At 37.7% G+C, this 19741-nt stretch overlaps 1 protein-coding gene across 2 annotated transcripts in view; it reads right to left on the minus strand.

The window, feature by feature from the left end:
• Positions 1-19741, minus strand: part of ROR1 (receptor tyrosine kinase like orphan receptor 1) — a 185801-nt gene that overhangs the window by 27027 nt on the left and 139033 nt on the right. For both annotated transcript variants that reach the window (XM_081946485.1, XM_081946486.1), the window contains exons 3-4: positions 13785-14072; positions 12076-12106 (exon numbers count right to left, since the gene is read on the minus strand). In XM_081946485.1, coding sequence (XP_081802611.1) covers positions 12076-12106; positions 13785-14072 — 319 coding nt within the window. The remainder of the gene's footprint in view (positions 1-12075; positions 12107-13784; positions 14073-19741) is intronic.

The raw sequence follows: 19741 nt of genomic DNA on the forward strand, positions 1-19741 counted from the left end.
AATTAATACAAATACAATACCATTTTCAGATGATATTGTTTTTCCTCCATTTTCATACTGGGAGATTAAGTTCAAATCCAGACCAATTAAGTATACATGGTTATCTCAGTGTTTATTCATTTTCCATCTTTGGTTCTCTTGTAAGTCTCTTCCGAACTTCAGAAGTGTTTCAATAGCATGATTGGAGTGTAAGAAAACTGCTCACCTCCACCTCCTCTTTTCAAAGCCTTTTAAAATAAGGACATGAACCTGCATATGAGCAATGTTTGAGTAATTTGCCAATAAAAAGTGCAAAGAATAAAAAAAAACATTTGCAAGAGATTTAGTTGAATCTCTGCCAACCTAGCAGTTCGAAAGCATGTAAAAATGCAAGCAGAAAAATAGGAACAACCTTTGGTGGGAAGGTAACAGCGTTCCATGCGCCTTTGGCGTTTAGTCATACTGGCCATATAACCATGGAAACGTCTCCAGACAGCGCTGGCTCTTTGGCTTCCTGACTCTAGGGGGCAGTGCCAAGATGAGCACCACCCCTTAAGAGTCAGGAACGACTAGCACATATGTGCGAGGGGAACCTTTACCTTAGTTGACGAAAAAGGTAGAAATCTGTTTTTTTCTTTCCACAATAAAAACCATGCTATTCACAAAATTAGTAGCTCTGTCTCATTGTGAAGTTGGGGTTTAATGCATTTAATGTGGCTGGAATTTTTACAGTTGTATTCCTCCCGCTTTGCTACTTTAATGCAGCTAATGCTGTGGTACTGTGCGTGGCCTGAATTACAAGAATAAATGATGTTACACCTTACCACCTTTCTTCCACACCCTTAATGATTTTGTGATGAAGTAATGTAAGCTGCAACTGACCTCTGCAACTACCACTCAAGTTCATAACATACGCACAGGCTATAGAAGCGATATTATCTTTACCTCTAAAAGTCCTTTCTAAGTGTCCTATGGTTTATGGCAGCAGTGAAATGCAGTTCAGGTCACCAGAGATTTATCCCCCTTTTTAATGTTTTTACTAGACTGAATAAACACATTCCCAAGGATTGAAGCCACTGGCTACTTCAAAGATTGGCAAAGCACAAGGTAAACTTGTTTAAGTTGAAGTCTGCAAGATTGACACTTCTTTACAACAATGGGTAGCTTTGTTAGCTTTAAATGGAAATGGTCTGGGCCCCATAGCTTACAATGTGCCTTCTTCCGCTGAATGCAATAAAAGTTTCTGGTCTTACTGGTTGCATATTGAGTTTCAAGTCATCTTCATCCCAAGGTTTTTTTTTAATATATATAAAATGTTCACATTATACTAAAAAGTCACCTTGCACTAAGACAGAAAGCTTTTGTTCTCTAGGAACTATTGTTTTTGGTTTCTGGTAGGCAGCATATAAAATATACTTTTTCAACCATGTACAGATTCCAAAGGATAAGTTAAAGCATTTCTCCATGGGGAAATAAATGTCCTATTATTTGGGTTTGGAAAAGTATATGGTTTCATTGGATTCTTGATATTAAATCAAAATACCGTGAGATTGTTTTGTTCAAATTTGCCACAATGGAACTGAATCCTAAAAACACTTTAGCTGAAGTCTTGCAACGTAAATTGACATCTTCTTTCATAACTACTGTCTTTTCTTGGCAGAATAGGAAGAACAACTAACTTCCTGGATAGAAGGCATCTAATTACAGCTTCACGGAATCATGAAAGGACCATTTAGGCGATGACTCCAATCCTTTGCTCAGAGCACCAATCAATCAATCAATCGTAATTAAATCTTTCCTGACAGATGGATATCTGCCTCTGTTTGTACACAGCCAGCAAAAAATTTGTAACTGCCTTCAGGAATGGATTCTGTTGTCAAAACTACTTTTAGTGCTAGTAACATTTTTGTAACATTCAATCAAAATCTACCTCTGTACACTTAAATCTATTATAACACATCCTAACCTTGGAACTAATAGTGGGGGGGAAAGTCTTCCTTCTGTGTGACATCCTTCCAGATGCTTTCAGTCTTATTGTACCTCCTTCTTTTCTCAAAGCAATACATTCTTTCAAATGTCCTTTTTGATAGAATTTACTTTCTAATGCCAAAAGTATTCTCTCTCTAATTCTAGTGCCAAGATTTTGCTGTTTTATTTAAGGTGCAGGTCTAATTAATTAATTAAAGTGGAATTATTGTTTCTTGCAATTTAGAAAGTTTGTTAGTATTGATACAGTCTAAGAAACGATCAGTTAATTTTTAAAAAAATCATTAAAAATGAGCAGAACTTTGATTGCACCACTGCAGCAACCATATTGAATTTTTTTGACCACACCCATGGGAGACCTTTGACTGCCAAGCTTGGTCTTGTTGTTACTTGTATATTTGATCTGAATCCCAAACTAACTATTATAATGCATTTACTTTGGTATTCAAGTTCAGCCTGAATCAGGTTCACACCAATTTGGGACATCACCAATCTTTTTGGAGATTCCTCCAAAAAGTTCTAACCCAAATCTAGATCTTCTTGAAGAGTTATTGGTTTAGAGTTTGGCAGGACACATAACTTCTCCAGCTGTGGTATGTTAAGTGAAAGATATTCATTGCTAATCTCTCCCAAGGTAAAGTTTTACTGGAATATTGGGACCCAGAAGGCTGGGTAACTTGCTTGGAAAATGCTCAACATTAAATTTTTTGGCTCTATTATTGTCACATATTTACCATCCATTCAATTCAAAGTAAAACCCATGAATTAACACAGGCCATACGCAAGTAAATTAGTGCAGCAATGTGTCTAGCCTTCTCTTCCTTGGCTGAGATCCCTTTGGTGAGTGGCCAGCCAAGACCACTTCTTTTATCCCTTTACTACTTGTGATATGGCTTAGACGAGCATGTGAATACCCCTCCTCTGAGTTTAGTGACAACTGAGTAGATCAAAATAGGAATTCAGTCATTCCGAATTAGTCTCTGTTTGCCTATCCTTTTGAACTCCTACCTGTTTTTTCCCAAGATATCTTTGTGATATGTGTCATTGTCATAAATAACAACATGAAGCAACTGAAATGAAAACAAGTTTCTCTCAAAATCTGGACACTTGAATTTAATTGGGTTTTTTTTTCTACAACACTATTGTGTCCTTTCTTCTGTTTGGCATTTTTTAAACATTTGCTCTTGATTTCTTCAACAATCTAGCCAATTCTGAGTAATTTGGCTAGAATGACTAATTTCACTACAGAGCAGTGGAGAAAAATCCGCATGGTTGTTTGTTTGAATAGATTTATTTATATTTCTCATTTGTTTGTACCATTTTCTTCACTTACCATTTTCTTCCCTATTTCAATTTGTGTTCCTAAAAGCAGCACCACAAAATTAGGAACACAAATTGAAATAGGGAAGAAAATGGTAAGTGAGCACCTGTCTACCCTAGATGAGTTCAAATCACCAGGACCGGATGGATTACACCCCAGAGTTCTGAAGGAACTAGCAGACGAGATCTCAGAACCACTGAATTATATCTTTCAGAGATCCTGGAACACCGGGGAACTACCAGAGGACTGGAAAAGAGCTGATGTGGTTCCCATCTTCAAAAAAGGGAAAAAATTAGATCCAGGAAACTACAGACCTATCAGCCTAACCTCAATACCAGGAAAGATTCTGGAAAAAATAATCAAGCAACGAATTTGCGAACACCTAGAAGCAAACAAAGTAATAGCCAAAAGCCAACATGGATTTGTCAAAAACAGATCATGCCAGACTAATCTTATTGCATTCTTTGATAATGTGACAAAATTAGTGGACCAGAGGAATGCCGTTGATATAGTTTACTTGGACTTCAGTAAGGCTTTTGATAAGGTAGACCATAACCTACTACTAGATAAAGTAGAAGAATGTGGGTTAGACAGCCTCACCACCAGATGGATTGGTAACTGGCTGACCAACCGCACTCAACGTGTAGTTCTCAATGAAACTGCATCTACATGGAGGGAAGTATGCAGTGGAGTACCCCAAGGCTCTGTTTTAGGCCCAGTACTCTTCAACATCTTCATCAATGATTTGGATGAGGGAATAAATGGGGAACTCATCAAATTTGCAGATGATACCAAGCTGGCAGGAATAGCCAACACTCCAGAAGATAGGCTTAAGATACAGAAGGATCTTGACAAACTTGAACATTGGGCACTATCTAATAAAATGAAATTCAATGGTGAAAAGAGTAAGGTTCTACATTTAGGCAACAAAAACGGAATGCACAGGTACAGTATAGGTGATACCTTACTCAGTAGTAGTAACTGTGAAAGGGATCTTGGAGTCCTAGTGGACAACCATTTAAATATGAGCCAGCAGTGTGCAGCAGCTGCCAAAAAAGCCAACACAGTTCTAGGCTGCATCAACAGAGGGATAGAATCAAGATCACGTGAAGTGTTAATACCACTTTATAATGCCTTGGTAAGGCCACACTTGGAATACTGCATTCAGTTCTGGTCGCCACGATGTAAAAAAGATGTGGAGACTCTAGAAAGAGTGCAGAGAAGAGCAACAAAGATGATTAGGGGACTGGAGACTAAAACATATGAAGAACGGTTGCAGGAACTGGGTATGTTTAGCTTAAGAGAAAGAAGGACTAGGGGAGACATGATAGCATTATTCCAATATCTCAGAGGTTGCCACAAAGAAGAGGGAGTCAAACTATTCTCCAAAGCACCTGAGGGTAGAACAAGAAGCAATGGGTGGAAACTAATCAAGGAGAGAAGCAACTTAGAACTGAGGAGAAATTTCCTGACAGTGAGAACAATTAATCAGTGGAACAGCTTGCCTCCAGAAGTTGTGAATGCCCCAACACTGGAAGTCTTTAAGAAGATGATGGATAGCTATTTGTCTGAAACGGTATAGGGTTTCCTGCCTAGGCAGGGGGTTGGACTAGAAGACCTCCAAGGTCCCTTCCAACTCTACTATTGTATTGTATTGTATTGTATTGTATCCGCCTTTATGATTTTTATAAATAACCCACACCTTCTTCCTCCTGGTTTCCCCACAATAATACCCTGTGAGATAGATTAGGCTGTCAGGTAGGTTAGAGAGTGACTGGCCCAAAGTCACCCAGCTGGCTTTCAAGGCTAAGGCAGCATTTGAACTCATGGTTTCCTGCTTTCCAGCCTGATGCTTTAACCACAAGACCAAACTGGCCCTAACATTCTGCCCCTCTTCCAATTTTACTTGTAGTGACTTAAAGTTTAAATTAAACAAAACAATTATAATTATGACTACTACATATATTGTGGGCGCTAAGGATCACAATAGCCATAACAATGGCAGTCAAGTCTTGGGCTCCATCAACCTCCCAATCCCTATGCACAAGAAAAAAGGCATTCCAGAATGCTAGCTGAGTTGGGGGCCAGCTAGATTTCAGGTGCTTTGATGTTCCAGACCACAGGTTTTGCAACAGGCCTGCTGTTGGCCTGTTTCCAAAGTCCACCAGTTGGCATTCCCTAAGAGACTGGACCTGAAACATTCCCTTTCTGTTATACCTAGCAGGGTGTTAAGAATTGGGCCCACAAATAACCTGGCTCGTACCATGAAGTCTGCGTGGAATGTGAATTTATACTACAAAATATCTAAATGAATGAATCAACTGTATAAATACAGATACCAGTTATCTTGATTTTAACATACGTTAACACAGCATTTAAGGGCTAGTGTTTAGCTTAGTCTCTGATAGGAAACTTTATGGGAGGAGAATTGTTAAAGATCTATTTCTGTTAATGAATTAGTGAAGAGTTTTTATTTTGCTTTTCCCTGGGGAAAGGACAGGAAGGCAAGGATTTGCCAAATGGTTTATTTCCACAACTTCTGCTACATTTGGTCTTAGAGACCTAATCTTGCTCATTATACTTATAGTGCAACAATGCGCATCCCTTTTGCCACCCCAGGACCATTTGCAATAATAGACAATCGCACGCACAGGCTTTCTAATTGCCACCAAGTGTTATGCATAAACCTTCTGACAAATAGAGCCGCAATTCATTTTTCCCTGTCTATCTCAGCTTGCAGATTCCTCTTCACTCATGAGGGAACAGGCATGCTTCTTTTAGTCAGCCAGTCAAAAAGAAAGGCACACAGGGAGCATACAATTATTGCAAGGATTTTTTTGGCAGGTTCTCTTTTGAGTAAGGTCTGGTGATCACTCTAATCACCAAACTATCTTTTTGTAACAATAAAACTTTTTAAGAGTTTGATATTTTAATGAGAAACACAAAGTATGCCTCAAACTAACTGAATTCTAAGTCAGTATGATAAGTCACTGGGGCATTTATTTCGGTTTCTTTCTTGATTGTAATATATTTTACACATTTGTGATGTTAAATTATATGGATTTGCAGCTCATGAAAGGGAACATTAGTGCCTGAGGTCTTACTACTGTGTCTTTTATTAAGTCTTGTTTGCCAAACACAATGGATAATACTGAATGGAAACCTAAGTTTGTCTTAATGTTACAACCTCAGATTACCTTGTTCTTCTTTCTGAATGGCGTATATCTCAGAACCTTGAAATCAGATCTTTATGCACACATCTCGAATTGCCACACAAGAATCACCATAACCCTCGGCTGATTGACACACAGAAGGAAGGTGAAAGGTTAGATTTTCATTTCTTTTAAGGAAATGAAGCTAAGATCTTTGAAAACCGGAGATCTGCAGCAACCCTGTTACAATAACACTTTGAGGAAATCCTAAAATTGTATATTTGACATTTGTAATAAAGAAGAAGCAAACCAGTCATTTATCTTTTCCCTCTTCAGAATGAAACAAAGAAAATCACTTACTGAGATTTCTGTAGAGGCCTTGGAAGCTATTTAAAAAGAGAGAGGATATTTTCACTTTCTTTCACATTTATATCTGAATAAGGAAACTACTGAAAAACTGCATAATGATAACAAGCCAAAAATGCCAGACTGCTTTGAATTTGGCAGAACTGATCCAAACATTTAACATGTAGACTTGCTGGGGTGAATGCCATTAATAATATGGAGGAAGGACAGGAAATTGAGCAGTTGGGGTGTTTCCTTCTGGAAAGTTGTTCTGTTCATCTAATGAGACATAGATTTCACAACTCAGGAGGTAGCTAAGAAAGCCAGAAGCTTGGACAGTGGAAACTGTGAGTATATCATTCCTGCTGCCAAGGGAGGGCAAATGGACTTTTCAAAGTCTGGCCCAATATATTCAAGACACGTAATTTTTGTACTTTGCAGTTGAAGAGAAAAATAAATTATGATTAGATCTTTGCAGATGCTCTCAAAATCCATGGGTTCTAGAATAAATGAACAACTCTATTTTGTTTGCAAAATAGTTGCTGTAAAACCTAAGCATTTTATTGAAAAAAATTAGTCGTAACAGGTGCAAGCCAAATTCCCATTCTACAAGCAACTTGCTTTTCAATAGGTAATTCCCATTTAATTCACACTTGGATACAAATAGCTCATACAAGTTCTGAGTTTTCTATAATTTCTGATCCACTGGAGAATATTTAGAAAGTACCCGCAGCTTTTAAAAAAATGTTTAAATGGTGCTAATTAAGAATCACACACACACACAGAGAGAGAGAGAGAGAGAGAGAGAGAGAGAGAGAGAGAGAGAGGATTTATGTAGGTTGATATTTTTGGCAAGTGGTAGTTAGGACACATTAGTCTTCTTAAAAATGCAGATTAAATCCAGATTTCTTTTCCCCTCCATATAAAGAAGCACGTAATTGCTAGATTTCAATTTTAAAAAAATGCTTCATTGTACAGTCATATCATATGGATTCATATATAGCATTTTGGAACACTAAGCAAGTTTCGCCTTTTTGTGCCTTGTCTCTTACTTGGACTGTGTTTGTTTAAATATTTATCAATTTGACTGTTTCTAAATGCAATTTAATTTAAAATCACTTAAAACAATATAAGCGACATGATATTATTGAGATTATACTTTCAAAGAATTCACAAAGTTTGGAAAAAAAAATCTTTCATTCATAAGGAGTTCTTCTGATAAAGAAATTTTGTAAGATAAAAGTTGCCAGTAATAATGCATGCCTATTATGGTGAATTCTACAAAAAAGTCATTTTGGCAGAGATAAGAGTGACACGGGGTTTGGATTTGCACAAGAGCCTAAAACATGATATTTGGAATAGTGTGCCTCTCAAGGTGAGACCTGCCCCACCTCTTGGCCTTTGAAAAGGGTCTGAAAATCTATCTCTTGCTTGGACCCTGATGGGGAGCTTTCAGATTGGGAGAAGATCCCAACTCCACCCCATTTATGTATTGGTTCTTTTATCTGCTGTGTTGTTAATTTTAATGTTTTACTTTAAGTGCCTAATATTTTAATGTTCTTAACCTTTGAATTGTTATTTAATATGTTATTTGTGGAACTGTAAGCTGCCCAGAGCCACCTCGTAGTGAGATGGGCGGCATCTAAACTTAATAAACAGACAAACAAATAAATTATCAACAATCACATAGGAAAAATCAGAATAACATGTTGAGGTTCTACCTTTTGGGTTGGCTTTAGGGTACAAGACCATTTCATGCTGGAGTCATAGGAAGAACTTCAAACAGGACAAAGGGCATCCTGCTTTCTTTGAGCACAGAACATATGATACCACTCTTTTGCAAATTTCCTGTCTGAATGCACGGAGGTTAGAGACAAATGGGGCAAGGGCTATAGGCATGGCCCCATTCTCTCCATCTTTTGAAGTCTCCCTATGTTCTCACATTGAGCCATAAAGCTGAAAATGGAATCCTGTCCAAAAACACCAACTGAAATCTCAGCTGGAGATTTCCTTATGCAAAGTTCAGATTTTTAATTATCATACTTCAAAATCCTGCACTCAATTGCATATGTTAATACAAGATCAAATAGAATGCCTGCTTTCAACTGTACAGAAGTATTCTAATGTCTGGTGTTTTTTTTTCCAAAGAAATGCTTTCAAGAATTTCTATACAGGGATGGAGCATTATAGAACACGACACAACAAAAACAAGGTTTGCATTAAAAGGCAAAATGCGCTTCACACTTATTTAGTATCCAAAAGATCGTGTTGAATTGTGGTTTTTTTGCTCTCAGCTACCTTCAATGAAAATTCCTTCAGAAACTCCTAATTTATGCGGATATAAGTGCCCCAACAAATCTGGGCTAATGAGATAAGATGTGCAGAAAGCAGGGGGAGGGGATGACATCATGATAGAAACTACTAACACTTCAACTTTTCCCCAGGATAAAAGTATTTTCTCCCCTCCTATGAACTCCTCTTATCTTTCGGAATCTAATCTGCCGTGTCTTGCAGCAGACTGTTCTATCTCCTCTCTGACTGCCTATCTGTCACAGCAGCAGCCGAGCAGATTAAAATTAAGAAAGTAACACAGTTCTGAGGTCATTAGAAAGAGTACTAGGCTGGTCAATGGATCATGGAAATTATCTCAGATACCAACAGATACCAAATAATGATTTACTATTGAAGAAGGTTTTATCATGCTGGAGGAATCACAAAAAGGCTTCAGTCATTTCTTTCTTACTTCTAAAAGTAAGAGGTACATATAGTACTGCTTTGTAGAAAAGAAATACAAAATCTGTCTGGAAAATGTACAGAGTAATCCTAAATTTCAACCAATCCTATATAAACTACTCTATTTGCCCAATGTCCCTGGTATTATAAATAAATATTCAAATGTTAGTGCATCAAAAAGTGAAAGTACAATTAGGGAAGTGTACTATGGCAGGGATATAATAGCAAAATGCTTTCAGAAGAGTAAAGCATTTTCTATGGTAGAAAATGCTATATCAGTTTTTATAAGTATATATCTTTATTTTCTTTTAATTCTTATGTTTTCAACAGTGGTCATGCCCAGAATTGCTTAGGTGAGATTGGTGGCCATTTAGTAGAATAAAAATAAATACATGTATTTTTCGGAATATAAGACGCACTGGAGTTGAAGAGGCAATTTTTTTTTAAAGAAAAAAAGGTTTTTGCACTCTGTAAATCTCCCAAAAACAGTCCGTTTTTTGTGAAAACAAGCCCGTTTCCCTCCCCAAAAAAGGCATGAATAGCCTTTAGGGGGCTTGCAGAGTGCTCCTGGGGGTTGCCCCCCCAAAATGAGCAAAGAACGGCCCATTATTTGTGAAAATGGGTCCATTTTTTGTCAAAAAAATTGCATGCATAGCCTTTAGGAGGCTTATATAGTACTCCTAGGGATTGGGGGGGGCAAAATTGAGCAAAAAACAGCCTGTTTTTCACTCATTTCTGTCCTCCTGAGCCCCCAGGAGCTCTCTGAAAGCTTTCTACAGGCTCTGCACAGCCATCTTGGTGAAGGGGGCGGAGCTTCGGGAGGCAAAAAATGATGTATTCAGTGTATAAGACGCACCCAGATTTTTAGCCTTTTTTTGCGGGAAAAAGGTGCGTCTTATACTCCGAAAAATATGGTATATGCATATTTATTTATTTATTTATTTATATTTTTGTCATTTTAATGTAGTGTATATTGGAGGTAGTGACCCTTTGAGAGTTGTATGCAACAAATTTTTATTTTAATGTATGCCAATTAGTGTATAATTAAAGTGACAATAGTTATTCTGAATAAAAAATATCTATAAAAATGAGTTCATGTTACTAATGAAAAGGGGATCATGTATTCATGATCTAACACATTATCTGATAACTATCCTCCAGACCCCATTTCTGTCTTTTGTGTGTTGTGTGACAGTCTGATTTATTTTTCTCCCAGATCTGTGTACTATGTATTATCTAAATGTAGGTAATATTTAATTTATAATTTAATGCAATTAGTTCATTTCCTGACTTCTTCTATTGGCTTCAGTACTAATAAAATATTTAGTCAACATCAACTAAAATGCTAGAGAAACAAATAGTAAGATATGCAAAAATTGACTCTATTGATACACAATTATATTATATTTTAATTTATAATAATAGTTATGTGTCGCATTATTATAATCATTTATATCAGCTTTATATTTTAAGAACTGCATCATATTTTACAGAAATCTTTGCTTTCTTAGACTTTACATAAACTTTTGGGCATGCACATAAGTGCCCATGCATAAACACACACAAACATATATGTTTGGAAAAACAAAAATAGCAAGATGAGAAGGTGGCATAGCACACAAGGGTAGATTGTGGTACTTAAGTTAAATTGTAAATGACTAATAACAAACCAGTGTTGCTGATAACACAAACACCCTGTTGTTGTTGAATTAATTAACACCTTTAGTAGAATGAAATCCAAACTTAGAGAAAACAATTATCATGTTAAAAGTGTCCCTTTGAAATCTTTTCTTCAAGAATGAAGAAACAGCAAAAAAAAAGTCATTTGAAGCTAAAAAAAAATCTTACTAGTCCAAAATAGATATAAATATGAGCTATAAAGCAAGAGTATAGTTGGGGGGGGGAGGTATTTCTAGAAAGTTTTTTATTCTTCACAAGTAGTATATACGTTTATATATAAACCTTGTCTTGCTAGTTTGAGACCTTGAACTACAAATCAGTCAATACACCTAGCTCAATTATTTAATTTGTTAGCTTTATATCCAGCAGAGGGATCTGCAAACCATTCAAAGTAGTGCTTTATTAGCTAGCCTATCCCCACTGGGAATTTGAGGCAAGATCTTTGCTTTGCCTATCCTGTTTAATGACAAAATCCTCAGTTAATCAATTTTGAGTCCTGTGTGATAGAAGTGCTAACTTTCTGAGAGGAAAGCATTTATGAGGAATTATGGTAATGAAGAAGCTGCCTGGTTCAAATAAGAAGACATGAGATCTTTTCCTTAAATGAGGATGACTACAGAACTCTTTGTAGGGTACTTTGAGTCTATGTACATCTGTAATTTTGAAAATAAATAAATAAACCTAGTTCCTACAAGAAATATAGATAAAAGAAATAAAAAGAAATAAAACTGTATTGCATTCCGTTCACATACATTCAATAGTAATATATCTCTAATTTAGAATACCATTTATAATTTTTGAACAATTATACTTTTAAATATTAATTTAAAGTACGCTATTAATCAATTAATTAATTAATATAATTATTAATGAACTCACGATGTTCCTGGGCTTGCTGTTGGAGGTGGACCTAGAGAAATGAGGTTTGGGAGAGAAAAAAGTGTAAGATGCACTGTCATAGAAAAGAAAATTCATTTTCATCAACTACTATGTTATTTTATTATCTTAATTTCTAAAGTGAAAGCAATTATTATAACACATTCTGCCCTTATACACAACCCTCTACCTTAAGAGATTATCTGATCTTTTTTTTTTCTTATTTAAGGAACTTATTGTACTGCATCCTAGGAAGTTCATAGCAACCAATTAAAAAACACAATATAAAAACACATCTTAACCTCCCTGTCAGGACATCAGAACAACCCATAATGTAAACCCACTATCCTAGGCCAGGGGTCACCAACCTTTTGGACGTCAGGGACTACTAAATTCATAATTTTAAATTTAATTTTAAATCCCGTGGACCACTAATATGAATTATATATATGCTTTTAACTTCCGATTGTACACCGCCCCGAGTCCCTTTGGGGAGAGGGAGCGGTTTAGAAATGCAATAAATCTAATCTAAATCTAATCTAATCTAATTAGTGACGGCACTTAGCTTGGCTGCCTGTTAGAGGACAGAACCGCCCAGGGTCAACCCCAGGTTTGCTGTCCATTGAAGCTAGGAACCTCAAATATGGTCAAGAATGAATGTTTGTCTTGCAGCCAGGCCGGGCACTAGATCAGCCCCCTGTCTTTCGAGGAGCCTGGCCAAAGTTTTGTGCACCACTCACTGAAGTGCCTGGACTCCCAGGGAGGGAGGGAGGGAAGGTAGAGTTGGAGCTACTAAACAGGGAGCGAGTTAAATGCCTGAAGGACCCCATCCCGTCAGTAAGCGGAAGTAATTGCTTTGGCGGGCCATAGTTTGAGGATCCCTGATTTAGTGCAAAATAAAAAATGCAAAGATTTTTCTGCGGACCACCAGTTGGTGACCGCTGTCCTAGGCCAAAGCCGAGGAAAAGTCATGTCTTTACGCTTTCTGTAACCACCTCTGGATCTCAGGCGAGAAGCAATTCCAAAGGCCCAGGGCAGTTATGAGGAAGGTTCGCATTCCACAGCTCATTAGGTGACAACATTTGAGGAAAGGGTCCTTGCTTTCACCTCATAATTTACTTTGGCTTTCATACCTATTTCCGTGTTTTAGTTTTCCCATTGAAGGCACATGTTTTGTTATTTAAAATATTAAATTATAGGAGACTGGGGCTATGAAGAATCACAATGGCAACATGATTAACCATTCCACAATGCAAACAAACGCCTATGAAAATCTTGTCTCCAAAGCTGGAAATCAGCCTTTCTCAATGAATATCATACTTCCATTTTAACATGAATTTTAAAAAAAGCACTTTTGTTTCCCTTTCAGTTAAATATACTCCATAATGTTCACTTTGGCCCTTCATAGTGAAACTGCCCCTGCTTCCTTTACGGATCATTTTAAAATGATTATTCATTTCATATTAGAACATATTTATATTGCAAATGGGAGCTTTAAAATGTTTGGCGAAAGCTGTTACCTGAAAATTAGCAATTTGAACAAAGAACCATATTGTTATTCTCAAAAAAAAAAGTCTGTTTTGGTGAAGATGAGACAGAGAAATATCTGAGCTATTCGCCTTTCTCAACCAAAAAATTACATGAATACCCACAGAACTAGGCAATGTGTGTTAAAACCAATCTTTCCATGCGTAGTAGCAGCAGCTTCTTACCAAATTTCACAAACAACACCCCCGTTGTAGAGACTGTTTTCCTGCCATTTGTCGCCACACACTGAAAATAACCGGTGTCTGTGGTATCGAGGTTTTTTATTCGTAATCGGGACCCATAACTTGTGGCACGAAAGGATATCCTCCTGGGTTCTTGCACAACAGGAGCATCATTTTTCAACCAACGCACAGTCGGAGAAGGATTACCAGAAACCTTACAATGCAGTTCTGCAGTCTGACCCAGAGTAGTGGTGATATTGTTCATTGGCTCATCAAGCGTTAAGAAATAATCTGCCAAGTGCACAAAGAAAAGGAGTTAGCTGAGGCAACTACATGTCTCTGCACATTATTCGCAAGAATCAAATTATTGTCTCTATAAAGCAACTAAAGATCTGTTGCAACATAAATCTAGCAATAAACCAAAAGGAGCTTATATAAGAGAGGATCACCATTTTACTAAAGCATATATAAAACAGAGACTTCATTATAGTTTTAACTTGGGGAAAAATGGAAATAATTCTAAATACAGGTAGTCCTCGATTTACAGCGGTTCATTTGGCGACTGTTCAAAGTTACAACAGGACTGAAAAAGTGACCTATGACCATTTTTTAGTTATGATCCTTCTGGCATCCCTGTGGTCATGTGATCAAAATTCAGATGTTTGGAAACTGATTCATATTCTTGACCACTGCTGTGTCCCAAGGTCACATGATCACCTTTTGCAAACGTTTCACAAGCAAAGTCAAGGGAGAAGCCAGATTCACTTAACAACCGGGTTACTAACTTATCAACTGCAGAACTGTGGCAAGAAGGGTCATAAAATGGGGCAAAACTCACTTAACAAATATCTCACTTAACAACAGAAATTTTGGACTCAATTGTGGCTGGTAGTTGAGGACTAACTGTAAATAAGCATTTTTCACTGGATTCTTCAAATTAAAAAAAAAATCAGTAGCAAATATAGCATAAACCAGATTGCATGTTACAATTTCCATAGAAACCCACGTTTAACAAATGATAGTTGATAGTTCAGAGATTCAGATTAATTTGTTTTCTGTACTATGTGGAAATGGATTACACTTTAGAGATGGTGACTTGGATGTTTTAGGTTAGAAAGAGGATAAATATCAGGCTTTCTGCAACCTGAATATGTGCTGATATACTGCATGTACCTCCTAGCTGGTGGGATGCTGCAACTTTTCTTCTCGTGCCATTCATTTATTTCCTTTGCTATTTCTAATTCCTTTTCTGGTTCAAGGTAACACTGTTTATCTTGAAAGCAATTCTTGATGGGCCTCTCTCTATATGTATAAGTTTTGTTTGCTTACCATACTCCACTATTAAAACACAGCCCTATAGATGCAACTTTGAAAGAACCAAAGCACACACAAGGTATAATTAACATTAGCTTCTGCCAATCAATCCAGTGAAGGTCCTCATTTTGGATCTGTTCTTCAAAGCCAGGAAGCAGCTTCTCAGAGGCTCAGAGCATTCCCATTATCAGGGACGCTGTAGCTGATTAAAGGCTTTGGAGAGTGGATCTACAGAGTGCCATGGGAGTTATTTTTAGTATAGTAGCTGTGTTGATTAATTGAAAGTAATATATCTGATTTCCTGGTCAACCTTCTTTTAATGTTTTCCTTCAGTTTCCTTCCTTTAAAAAGTAAGTTGGTGTGCTTCAAAATAAATCACTTGTCTCTAGCAACATTTTTATTTACAGTAATTCATGAGGTCCCACATAGGCCTCCATTTACATTGCAGTTTATTCTGCACCATTAGCAGCTTTGCTGTCTCTCCTTACCCAATCTCTCCCCAAAAGCTATTTGCCACCCAGCCGACATTAATAGCAACCCAAAGGCTCATGGGATAACCATTACTGGAACGTAAGGGGAGTAAGTGAGATGGCAAAAAACTTGCTTTGTTTCACAGTAATGTCTTTTTAAAAATTAATAATTCATTTTAATGGTACTTTTCAGTTTCTTGCAATTGTGTATGAAAAGGGCTAAGTATGACTGTTTTGGGTCTAGCTAATAGAGGATAACTTAATTTGCCGTTCATGGTGATTGAATATTGGCTGTTTGCAACACACTTGATTGTTAAAAGATGCAGACACAGGATTTCTCCTCCAAATTTTGACTTGACGTGCAGATGTTCCTATTGGAAACCTTGCTCTATTAAGGGCATTATTAAGATAAGCCTATATTATGAAGATTATAATACTGAAGCCATGTAGGTACTATTAGACTTTACAGTTCTAGAATAACAATAAAACCAATTTACCTAAAGTAGTTAAGGACACCAGCTTTGAAAATAAGTTGCAAAATTCACTCCAATCTCAATTTATATATTTTTCTACTGAAAAATTCTCATTAGCTTCCTTATCTCAGTGGATTTAAGGGTAGTAACTATAAATCAGAGTTAGCCTTCAGTTTATATAAACATCATCCATCTTTTGAGACTTGCTCTTTACCAAAAATATATTCCTATACCTTTTTAATATTAAAAAAAAAACTTTGCACCATATATAGTAATAGCCAAATGCATTTTTTAATTTGTTAAAACAATTTTCTCCTGGTCTTCAACTGTGAATGTCAAATATTAACCCTTAAAGTGTTCTTCTTTTTAATGCCTTAGTTGTAGTTACTGAACTCTGCTGACAGATCTTGATTGTAGCAGGCCTAGTGGATGGCCCCTAATGAACTTTTAAATTACTTGAGATAATATCTGGAAAACTCAAGTCTTAAATATATTTCTGTCTTTTGATTGGGTGCCAATGCAAATACTGAAGATCATAAGTTACCTTCAGGAGTTTAAGAGTACAAACTGGAGACACAAAATATTATACCTAAACACTACATTGGTGTACTACGGCAACTTTATTTGTTTCTTTATTGTGTACAAAATACATTATATATACATACATACACATACTCTCTCTCTCTCTCTCTCTCTCTCTCTCTCTCTCGTAGATTTTCACAGGTGTAGGTATGCTGGTCTTCTTGTATTCAGGTCTTTTCCCGTGTAAGATGGAGATTGTCTTGGCAACGTTTTGGCGAGCTCTCACTCGCCATCTTCAGGCTGGGTTTTTGCCGTCTTTCTATAAATCTTGGTGAGGGTGTGTGGAGTGCTGGCCTTGTTTCAGTAAGTGGAATGATTGGTCGTGTGCTTGTATCATGATTGGTAGATTGGTGCTGATTGGTGCTGGCTGTGTGTCTGTTGTTGTTTCATGTTGTAACGGCCTGGGTGGTGGGTGGGGCTCATTTGTTCACTAGGGCTCGTCACGTTTATTCATGTTGTGGGGGTGTTTCTCTATTTTGATAGCTTCCATAATTATTCTCTTGTTGAAGTGTTTCAACAACAACAAATGTTTCAACAACACTTCAGTGTTGAAGGCTGTCTTGATATTGTGTTTGTGGATAATTTTGCTGATTTTATCTATGGTGGCTTTTATGTAAGGGAGGAGGGTGATGCCGTTGTCCTGTTCTGTGTCTCAGTTTTTTGGGGGAGTCTCACAACGGCATCGCCCTCTTCCCTTACATCAAAGTCACCACAGATAAAATCAGCAAAATTCTCCACAAACACAATATCAAGACAGCCTTCAACACTGACCAAAAAATAGCCAAAACCTTAAGAAACCCCAAAGACAAAATCCAGCTAGAAAACCAAGGAGTCTACAAAATACCATGCAAAATCTGCCCCGCAACATACATAGGACAAACGAACAGGAGAATAAATGCACGCATCGCAGAACACAAGAACGCAGTAAGAAAAGAAGAAAAAACATCCTCCTTTTTCCATCTTAAAGCTACAGGACATGAAATTAATTTTGAAGGAACCAGGTTAATCTCCAAAACTGAACACTTCAACAAGAGAATAATTATGGAAGCTATTGAAATAGAGAAACACCCCCACAACATGACGATACCTCCTGCCTACCAGACATCTGGAAACCAGCCCTAATCAACAAACGAACCCCACCCACCACCCAGGCCGTTACAACACGAAACAACAAGCCAGCACCAATCAGCACCAATCTACCAATCATGATACAACCACACAACCAATCATTGTTTCGGCAGGATCTCACCTGCCATCTTCAAGCGTGGGCTCAAAACGTTGCAAAGACAATCGCAACCTTACACGGGAAAAGACCCGAATACAACAAAACCAGCATACCTACACCCGTGAAAATCTACGAAAACAAATATATATATATATATATATATATATATATATATATATATATATATATATATATATATATATATATATATATATATATATATATATATATATATATGTATGCTGTAAATTTGTAAATTTACAAATGCTGTAAATAAATTATCTGCCAAGATTGGAAAATCAGAAGCAACCAAATCAGACTCTAAGATATGTGATCTGTACTGAAACAGTAATACAAAGTAAAAAGTATTTTAATAGTTCATACAGGCCGAATTCTTAAAGGTAGTCACTGAATGTATTTACGAAAAAATAATTCATTTTTACGCCAAGGCTGCTGTGCTGATCAGATAAGTGAATATGCATTCGAAGCCAGGCAGTATTTCTTGTGTGACATCATTGTGTACTACAGCCATTGTTGTGGTTAATGCACAATTATATCAGCTGTAGGAAATTAACAACGCAGGCAGTAACTTTTGGACTGAATTTCAATTTTAATGTTTTAACAAGTAAAATCGTAGGTTTTTTTAAATGGCACAATTATAGCACCTAACATTAAAACAAAGTAGCATAATATCATTCAGCCTTAAAGCTAAGGTGTATGAAACGAAAAGCTATCAAGAGATCAAACAGGCTCTTGCTTAATTGTATTTAATTGTGTATGCAGAACTGGTCTAAGAGCACCCAGATTGCTAACATTGCATAAGACTTAATAAAAAGTGTTTCTGTCCAAATTGCTGTGCTTGCAGTGGCTGCATCCAATGGTGTATTTGGATGGCCCAATTCCAAGAATGGAATAGTATCTGCAAGGGTAAACAGGTTTCTCTTCTTTCTTCAGTTTCTCAAATCTGCTCTGGAAAGATGTATATGTGGGTGAGGGGAAGAGGGAGATATTGAGCAAGTTGGTGCTTTACACAAAGATAAGTCCCTTCTTATCATTTTAAATATAGATACGTGGTCTGAATTTCAGTTTATTCCCAAACATAAAACAGGATTTTTCACATAGCACAAATGAACTAGAGCAGTGATGGCGAACCTATGGCACGCGTGCCACAGGTGGCATGTGGAGCCGTTTGTCAGGGCACGCGAGGCGCTGTCCTGTCAGCTGGCCAGCCTGCATGCCCGCGCTGGCCAGCTGAGTTCACCTTTTTAAAAGCCATTTTTCACCCTCCCCAGGCTCCAGATGCTTTATAGGAGCCTGGGGAGGGCGAAAAGAGCCTCTCCCACCCCCCCGGAGGCCCTCCGGAGGCTTCAGGGACCGTCCAGAGGCTTCTCTGAAGCCTTCAGAATGCTTAAAACAACCCTCCCAGTTTGCTCGGAGGGTGGTTTTAAGCATTCTGGAGGCTTCCCTGACACCTTTGGAGCGCTTAAAACCACCCTCTGAGCAAACCAGAAATCACTTCCGGTTTGCTCGGAGGGTCGTTTTAAGTGTTCCGAAGGCTTCAGGAAAGCCTCTGGACATTCCCTGAAGCCTCTGGAGGGCCTCCAGGGGGGTGGGGGCAGTGGCGTAGCGTGGGTTGTCAGCACCCGGGGCTAGGCAAGTAATTTGCTCCCCCTAACCCATGGCAACCCACGCTACGCCACTGGACTCGGGACATGAAGGGAGCTCTGAAGCAACCGTCCTCCTTAGCAAAGCTCGCAGCGCCCTCTATAGGCCCGAAGCAGAATCATTTTCTTCCCTCGGTTCTGGGAAAATAGGAAAAGGAAAGCCGCCCGAGGTCTTCACTTGCTCTAATTTAAACGTATCGCGTTATTAACGTCCCTCGCCCTGCCCAGCAGT

This window comes from Natrix helvetica (assembly GCF_964273705.1).
Source record: "Natrix helvetica genome assembly, chromosome: 3".
Classification (NCBI taxonomy): domain Eukaryota; kingdom Metazoa; phylum Chordata; class Lepidosauria; order Squamata; family Natricidae; genus Natrix; species Natrix helvetica.